Source organism: Herpailurus yagouaroundi, unplaced genomic scaffold (genome assembly GCF_014898765.1).
Source record: "Herpailurus yagouaroundi ecotype Mexico unplaced genomic scaffold, PumYag 205, whole genome shotgun sequence".
Taxonomy (NCBI): Eukaryota; Metazoa; Chordata; class Mammalia; order Carnivora; family Felidae; genus Herpailurus; species Herpailurus yagouaroundi.
The window spans coordinates 7,993,124-8,002,151 of NW_024412436.1; the positions used below are offsets into that span (position 1 = coordinate 7,993,124).

Consider the following 9,028-nt stretch of genomic DNA (forward strand, 5'->3'; position numbering starts at 1 on the left):
GAGGTTCTACACGGTTGATTTGCAGGTATTAATCTAATCTTAGGAACTGAAAAGCTATTCTAATACCATAACTCAGTGCCTAGGATGCCTGGGTGTGGCTGAGCTCTCTGAACTAGGTGCTGGAGGAGGACTAATATTCATGAAGCATGTATCTTCTGATAAAAGGCATCAAATAAAGGTAAAATGACGTTTGGGACTTGTTTTATTTCTGCTACTACTAATTCTCTACTGTTATCCCTCTCTTGACTTCCTTCCCCACATGGTGGCCCATGGTCCTCACTCTCCAACCCTGCTCCCGGAATCCATCTGGGCCATTTGTGTCTTTATGATGGTTCTGGTTTCCATGGCAGCACCAGGATTTCGGAGGACCCTGCTTTCCTTCCTGATGTTTTGTAGCGTTAACGTCTGAGCAGTTCTTTCCCATGGGCTGGTTAGCATTCACGTCAAGGAGACACATATAATGTTCTGTGTACTCTTCCCCAACATTTATGTCTGATTTCCTCTTTGGCTAGAGCTAGCCTTTTCAGAGTTAATGGGGAGTTACCCCAATAGTGACTTTAAAATTGGGGGGGATTTAGCTTTATTGGCAGCAAACTGCTTGGCAATTTCTAAACCTAATGAAGTGGTGTTGGCGCCACCTGGTGGCACTTGTAGGCTCTGACATAAATGTCAATGGAGACCCTTGAGTTCTGAACTAGTGAGTTCATAGGGTAGAGGAAGCCGCTCCGGGTATGGTCTTGCTAGGGGGAGCCTTGCTGCCTTTGTGACTTCATCACTTGTGAGAAACGTTCATATGTGATTTAAAAACTTTGATACCAAAAGTGTGCTGATCTTTCGTCAATAACCTGCTCAGAAGGCCCACGTGTTCTGAAACACAAACGAGAGATTTTTCGGATGAGGGCACTGACGTCGATTAAATAATCCCCCAGACACACAGGGGCAGACTCTTCTTTTGAACCTAGGTTTGTCAGATGACAAAGTTCCGGCTCGTCCCAGGACACCAGAGTGTGTGTGCCAAATTGTGTGCTCACAAAGTTGAGAGAGGAGGGTGTAGGTGGAGCACTTTCTGAAGAGCGGGGAGAAAGCCTCAGGGCTGTTACTACCCATAATGTCTGGGCCCGTGCTTCTCAAACTCTAAAGTGCCCGTGAATCACCTGGGGGATCTTGACAGATTGTAGGTTCTGACTCAATGGGTCTGGAGACAGCCCTGAACTTCTGCATTTTTAATAAACTCCTAGGTCAGGCTGACCTGCTTGCCTACAGACCACACTTCTGGTCTAGAGTGAACTTGAACTGTGGTTTTGAGCAGGGAGCAATTTCACCCCCCAGAGGACATTTGACAATGGCTGGAGATTTTTTTGGTGTCACTACTGGGGTGAGGGGACAGTGCTACCGGCTTCGGTAAACAGAAGCTAGGGGTGCTGTTAGTCTCCTATGATACCACGGCAGCCTCCACAACAGAGAAGTACTTACCCAAATTCCAGTTGTGCACAGGTTGGAAAGCCCTGCCCTGGATTTAGTCTTGTGTGAAGGGCCTGTGTGCTGTGAGCAGCTGAGGTCTCCTAACCCAAAGGGAGTTGGCTGGGAAATGGGTATGAACTGGTTTCTTTTGTTCCCGAAAGGAAACAGTTCACACTAGAAATCCCCCATCCATATTTCAGAGGCAAATGAAGGGTGAGTGGGCCTGGAGGAGACTGGTGAATATGAACCATGATTAGGAGTACCTTTTGGCCGGTGGAGAACTGTATGTGTCTACATTCAGCGCCTCCAGTCAAGGACTTAGCAACACAAAATCAATGAATCCAGCGACTGGGAAATTTCCTTCTCATCTTATATAGGACCAAAACAACAACAATGAAAAGAAAGTTCTTAATGTGATTTATCCCCCAGGACATCTTGATGATAAAATTATACTGCAAACCTGGACTAAGGGATCAGCAAACTTCCTCTGTGAAGGGTCAGACAGTAAACATTTTTGGCTTTGCAGGTTATATGGTCTATGTCACAAATACTCAACTCTGTCATTGTCGCACAGTAGCAGCCAGAGCCCATGGTGAAGAAATGGCATGACTGTATTCCAGAAGTACTGTACTTACAAAAATAGCCCATGTCAGATGGCTGGAGGCAGTAGGCTACTGTTTGCTTATCTCTGGTCTAGGCAGTCAAGTGCATCAGATCAGCTGTAGATTCTGTGATAGCTGTGACATAAGCAGATGCATTTTATCTGATCCTCTTTGGTTTTATGGAAGAGGATGGTTCCTGCACAGAAATAGGCACTAAAACCAACATGGTTTCCTGGCTGAGCTGATCATTGTAAAAACAAGCAATGGCACAATCCCATCATTCTAGTATCTCCCTCTGAAGTGGACAGCTCAGGTTCTCTAATCTATCACCAAGCATTGATTAGCCAAATGTGTTTAGCATTACCAAAAGCCATGCGGAATCCAAAAAAGGAAGGCCACAGTCCATTGTTCTTAAGCATTCTTTTGTTATTATGGTACTAAGACAAAAACGCATAACCACAGCGAATTCAAATACCATGGACAACTTATTAAAAGTGCTGGTAACACTTGGTTAAGCATTGAAACTGCATACTTTCTTTTGTTACCAAAATAAATTCCACTTCATTCAAATACTTAAATGTAAACAAAATGGAAACATAGTGCTAGAAGTAAACACAGGATGGGTATATACTTTTTACAATCGCGGAGTTAGGAGAAACTTTCTATTGAGAACATGAACTCAGAATCCACAAGGAAAAGATCACAGAAGAATAAAAAGGAGTTATGTAAGACAGTCTGCCATAAACAAGACCAAAGGAACTGGGTAATTATTTTTAATACATATGGTATACAAAGAGGGAATCACTCAACTTTGTGAGCTCGTAAAAATCAATAGACAATGATGAATACTGTAACAGAAAAGTAGTCATAATTTACAGAAGTACACATTGCCATTTAATCTTATGCATCTGAGTAGATGCTAAGAAAATAAAGGAAAAAAAATCCGGACCAAAATCAATTGGACTTCATCACCTAGGGACAGGTCAGCTGCGGTCTTGGTTCCTCGGATCACATGCCCTTCCACTTCTCCTTCTGAGGATGGCCATCCTGGAACCCACACTGGGAGAGGCACATGGAGCTCCTCTTGTCTCAGCTGGGCCTGGCCTTGAGTCATCCTAGCCCAGGAGTCAGACGTGAGACCAAAGACGCCTCCAGATGATCCCAGCTCCCAGCCGTTCAAGTCACTCCCAGCCCTCGGGTCTCCCAGCTGAGTCCCCAGACAGCAGGGAGCTGTTGCCACTGTGCACTTTCTGGTATCTTTACTCACAGACTCCATAAGTGCAAAAAAGCCGTGATGGTTTCATGCACTGAACTTGGGCTGGTTGGTTATACAGCAGGAAACTGGACACTGTCCACCACAAACGAGGCAGCCTGAGGTCGATGCAGGAGGGAAGCCATATCGGGAAGGGTCTTGGAGACAAAACAGAGCACAGCAGCTCACCCAGCTACAATCCAGAGGGATGATAATCTTAGATGCTGGATTCAAGAGCAGCCGCAGGGATGGGTAAGACTGGGAGCAAGAGCACCGGCCCCGGGCACGGCCAGTTATGTGGATGTCCAGGGCCAACCAGCTCTCAAAGTCAAAGTCAATCTTGGGAAATGGACTCATTTAGGAAGAATATTCACTGCTCAAGGTGAAGCAAAGGATACATCTGGAGAACAAATCTGGGAGGCGCTGTTTCACTCAGCAGATGGCAGAGAGGACTTGATGGATGGGTGTTAGAGGAAGTGAGTAGAGCAGGAGACCAGGCAAGCTGGGCATGGGAAGGACAGCCACAGGCAGGAGAGTGGGCTGGCTGGTGCCTGGGAGCAGTGAAATGCAGCCTGGAGCAGGACGATGGATCCACGGATCCATGGACCCAGGAATGAGCAGAGGGCAAAGGCCATCTCAGTGCCACTGGGGGATGTTAGGGAGATCACACCTTCACTGAGTCTCTCTCTCTGTCTCTGTCTCTGTCTCTGTCTCTCTCTCTCTCTCTCTCCAGTTAGAATGCTTCTCCTTTCCCACTTACCAACCTTAAAATAAAACCCTAACACCTTAGCAAAGTCGACCCTGTAGGACTGGCCCCTGCCTAGCTTCTCTCCCCTTCCCTGGCTGCAACCACGCTGGAACCCTTTCCGTTTGGAAAGCTCTCAAACCTTTGGACCTCACAGCCACCCTTCCCCCTGGCATGCTTAGCCTCCACCACTGGCTCCTTGTCATCATTCGGGTCCAAGTGAAAGTTCCTCCCTCCCAGAAGCTCTCTCTGACCCTCCTACATAAAGGATTAAATCTGCTAATTACCTTCTGTTTTGTTTTGTTTTTCTTTATTGTACTTATAAGCATGGAAACTCATCTTGAATACTGTCCTTCTTCCCTTCCTAGAATCAACTGTGACCCCTGAGGTCTGGGACCTTACCTGTCTCGGTCAGTGTTGTCTTTCCAGCACCTAGGATAGGACTTCCCTTTCAGTAAGTGCTCAATAAATGTATGTTGAATATAAATAAATAAAATTCCTTTCTAGACAAACTCTTATCCATGCTTCAAAACCCAGCTCAAGTGGAACACCCTACAAAGCCTTCCCTGACGAATACCCTCCAAGCACAGTTGGAGTGCTCACACTTGGTGCTGCAGCTGCTAAACCAAACACCCCCTGTCACTCGTTCCACGAGTTCTGAGCTCTGCTACACTCCCCAGGTTGCAAGTCTCCCTGGTGGGCTAAGTTGATGAAAGTGGGCTCTGTGGCTCAAGCAGCCAGTCTGAACTCGCAGAGTAACCTCATCAGATGGAGGGCCTCGCAGAGGGCTAGGAGTGTGGCTTCCAAAGCCAGACTCTCTGGGCTCGAGTCCCAGCAGATCGTGTTGTGTGAATTTGGAAAACATTTTGTATCTCTCTGGGCCTCAGTTTCCTCATTGTGAAATGGTGATAATGATAATTAACCAGAAAGAGTTGTGATGAAACACTAAGACACGTGACCCGCTTACATAGCTGGCACAGAGCAAACACGTACAAGTTAAGTGACTCTATACTGAACAGTTGTGTCTTTGGCATAAATCCATATGGTATAAACAGATAAAACAGAATCTGAGAGAAAAGAAGGTGGAGTGAAGGCTGTGAAAATACAATAATTGTCTCCGGAACGACACAGATAAGGACCCCTGCCCCCTGAAGAACGCGGGGGTTCCCCTGAGACCCGTCCTCAGGCCGAAGTTCCCAATGACCGAGCGCACACAGGACTCCTGCCCACACGGGGTGACACCAGACTCCCCAAGAGCCTGCCGGCCTCCACCACAGAAGACACTTAGATCCTTCTCTGGCTCATCGTCGGAGAACCATAAAGATCTACTTAGAAAGGACTTACTATTTACACGATTCCCAAGAGCCAGCATGCCATCTTACATGGAGCACATGGGAGCCTGGAGCCTCACAAAGGAGACAGGGGTGGCCAGGTGTCCCTGTGATGGCTGGTGCTGATCACTGCCTGCCGCACACACTGGGGCTGGTCCATGTCTCCGCAGGTTTGAGAACAGGTTCTAGACATGCTCTGCAGAGGGCGGCAGGGTCTTCCCGGAGCCCAGGCAGCCGAACATCTCCTGGGAGGCGTAGGTCACGTACACGAAGCCGTCCTCATCCTGGTAGTCCCTGTAGACCTCTGCCATGGTCACACTCATGCTGACCAGGCTCTTATTGTTCACCAGCAAGTAAAAGGCTTCAGAAGCCCCCAGGACCAGGCGGCTCCTGGGCGGGGGGTGGGGGGGTGGTGGGGACAGGAAAAGGAAACTTTAACTGGGCAGGGCATGGGCTCCTGACCCAAGGCCTGACTTATCTGTTTGTTCACTGCAAACATGTCTACCCAAGGAGCCCACTTCCCCGCTCTAGGAATGGTCCTCAAACTTGACAATGACCCAGGAGTGCCTGCTGAAAATACAGATTCCTACACTCCACACTTAGAGATTCTAATTCGGTTTGCCTGGGAAGCATCCCAGAGGGTTGCAGGATCATGACACTCAGGAAGATAGAATTGCTCCCTACTCCTTTCCTGCAGCTTTAAAATACCATAAGTCCTCCCAGTTGGGCCAAAAGGGTGAGGCGATCCTATCGTTTACTAGGGGACATACCAACACAAAAATGCTAAGCAAATAAGCTCTTTGCTCTTAAACCAAAGGTCTGCACATCCCCAGACATACAAAGGTGATTACAGTATCTTCCAGCATCTCACTGTTAAACAGCCTTGGGATGACATTTTAGAAGGTTGCTGCCTCCAAGTGTGCCCTTCCCCCAAACCCACCTGCCCCTGGCCATCTCTCCCCCACCTCAAGGAAATGGAGAAACAGCAAAGTTCAATTGGGCATGCTGGAAATGTCAAGGTCAGTCTGAAGCCTGGCTCATCCTGGAGTGGGGGACGATGTGGTGATGTAGACACCCAGGTAAGGGCTCTGCACCCCCTGCAGCACATTTCCATGTGCTCTGCTTGCAGAGGCAGCCCAACCTGCCCACTCTGGCCTCAAAGCTGCGAACTTTCAGGTCCATGTGGCTTTGGGACACAGGTGGCTGGAAGCTGATTAATTTTACAACTAGATAATCCTTCCTAAAATAACCCCAGAGATTCTGGCTTTGACAACTGCATGGCTGTCTTTGGGTAAAAAAGAAGTGTTCTGCGATGGGTATGGGTGGAGTTGGGAACGAGCGCATTGCCTTCAGCTCTGCAGGGAACTCCTGCTCCTAGAGTCTACACCCCCATCTCCTGTCCTTGGCCATGCTCTCTTTCCACGGGGGTTGTGGCATTCCTTGGAGGAGGAGGCTGCGGACAAGGAATTTTGTCTATTCTTTCACTGCTGTAAAGACAGAGCCCAGAAAGAACACAGAACATAACTGATGCTCAACACCCATCCTGGAGCATCAAGAGTTGGGATGGAGGGTGGGTCAGGGCTGGTGGAAAGGAGATGACTCTTGTCTGGGACGGAGAAAAAGAATAGCTCTGGGAACTCAAAGGGTTGTTTCTGAGGGAGGTGGGGGAGGGGAGGTCACACTATGCTACATCAACATGTTGGGATATAATCCTAACTTTCATGCTCCCTTAGCCACCTCTGTTCACACTGGGCCAACGGAAGCTTCCCTGAGGAGAGGAAATCAGGATGCTCTTACAGAACTCACCAAGACAAACAAAACCGAGAGCAACACACATTCATAATGAATTCTCCAAGCAACAAGCATCTAGGCAGCTTGTAAGGGCTGGCCTCACCGGACTTTTCAACCCTGTGAAGAATTACCTCCCGGGTGGTATTCACATTACTCCCAAGTCATTTTTATTGAATCCATGTGTCGGGTGACACTACTTAACCCTCTGAAACTTTAAAAATTGCTCCATTTTCTTCACTGTGCCTTAACCCAAGGAAGGGGCACGTGTGGGTACTCCTTCCCTGTTCTGGGTCTAAGCAGTGCAGGGAGTATTTGCCTTTTGAAGAGGTCCCCAATCCCCTGGTGCGCACACCCTTTAAAGGTACTGTGTCTCTCCTGGGAAAATGCAGACTGGGTTTTAAACAGCACGTAGAGGAAAGGCACTTTCGGTCTAGTTTCAGAGCCAAGACTACCTCTGAAACATTTTAGAAAAGTCACTCTCTTTAGATTTGTTATCTGTGGGGTTCCCCCACCTGTTTAAATTGGATTAGTTCTCAGAGCATCTTTCCTGGGCACTACAGATGCTAAAAGGTGAGTCACAGAGAAAATTTTTTCCCTCTCTTCCAGAATGCTCCCATCCTCAAAACCAAACCAACTAACAAAGCAAACAGAAAAAGCCCAGCACATGCCGCCGCATGTACTTTGTCACCTACCGGATGATGCTGAGGAACTGGGTCATGGTCAGCTCTTGAGGGACCAGGAACTTGGTCTTGTCCAGCGGAGGCAGGAACTTTTCCCTGGGATAGCGCTCCACTATCACCTGTCAAGAGGGTCAACCCCTAAGAATGTGACAGAGCTCTCACTGCCTTAGAAACATAGAACAGGGAGAGCCAGTGGGGATTTTTTTTTCTTCTTCTTGTTATATTTGGGGTTTTGTTTTTGTTTTTGTTTCAAGACACAAGGCATACTCCTTTTCAAAAAGCACAATGGAGTCTTACCGGGATCTTGTTTGGGAACTTTGCCCGGATTCCAGCAACTTCCTCTTGTCTGGTTGCTGTGAATATTTTAAAGACAAAAGAATAAGTAAACAGCAAGAGAAGGCTGTATCCTGTTCCCTCTCTCTGGCAACCCAGACAGCGACTCTGAGAACTTTACCTAAACTCTTCCTCTGCTTGAAGGGTCTGAGGCTTTGGGTTTTCTGTGGAGTCTGCATTTTGCTCAACAGCTGTGTCTGTGTCTGACTTAAAAAAAAAAAAAAATCCCACAACCAGGACCTAATTCATTCCTCCAGCTGCTTCCAAACCACCCGCAGGAGTCTAAAGGAGGCCCTTATGTAGGGCTGTGTGACATCAGGCATCTCCAACCCGCCTTCCCCACCCCCTCCCTGGGCAGGAGGAGGTCAGTCCTGAGGAAGGACCTGGAACAGCCACCTGCTTGCTGGTCCGAGAAGGCCACTTTGCTCATGATCAGTTCAAGATATTTCTTTGCTGGAGAAATTAGGGTTCACAGTAAAACCAAGGGCTGGGTAATCAAGCAGACTAGGTCTGCACTGAGGACTCTGGAGAGGTCAAAGAGCTGTGTGCTAAGGACATTCTTGTGCTTCCATAATGAACTATCTTGAAGGTGGGCCAGGATGGGGCCACCCAATGCTGAAGTAGGCTGCTTAATTCTCACAACAGACCTTGTCATTTTTCACAGAAAGAAACCTTTGATCAGAAAGGGAAAGGCATTTGCCCAAAGTCACACAGCTAGTAAGAGAGGCCGTTGAGGTTAAAACTCGGAGTTGGTACAAGGTAGGGCTACACTCTAGTATAGGCTGACATTTTATCTTCTCTGCAGTAAAGGAGAGAAGGAAGCCCAGTGACCC

At 47.8% G+C, this 9,028-nt stretch overlaps 1 protein-coding gene across 1 annotated transcript; it reads right to left on the reverse strand.

Moving 5' to 3' along the window:
• Positions 1-2,471: 2,471 nt before the first annotated feature.
• On the reverse strand, positions 2,472-8,553 carry MAP1LC3C (microtubule associated protein 1 light chain 3 gamma). Its single transcript, XM_040451811.1, has 5 exons — positions 8,317-8,553; positions 8,160-8,215; positions 7,875-7,981; positions 5,405-5,781; positions 2,472-3,473 (listed from the first exon to the last, which is right to left on the reverse strand). Exons 1-4 carry the CDS (start codon positions 8,372-8,374, stop codon positions 5,577-5,579), a joined length of 426 nt encoding a protein of 141 aa, XP_040307745.1. The 5' UTR covers positions 8,375-8,553; the 3' UTR covers positions 2,472-3,473; positions 5,405-5,576.
• Between the last annotated feature and the right edge of the window lie 475 nt (positions 8,554-9,028).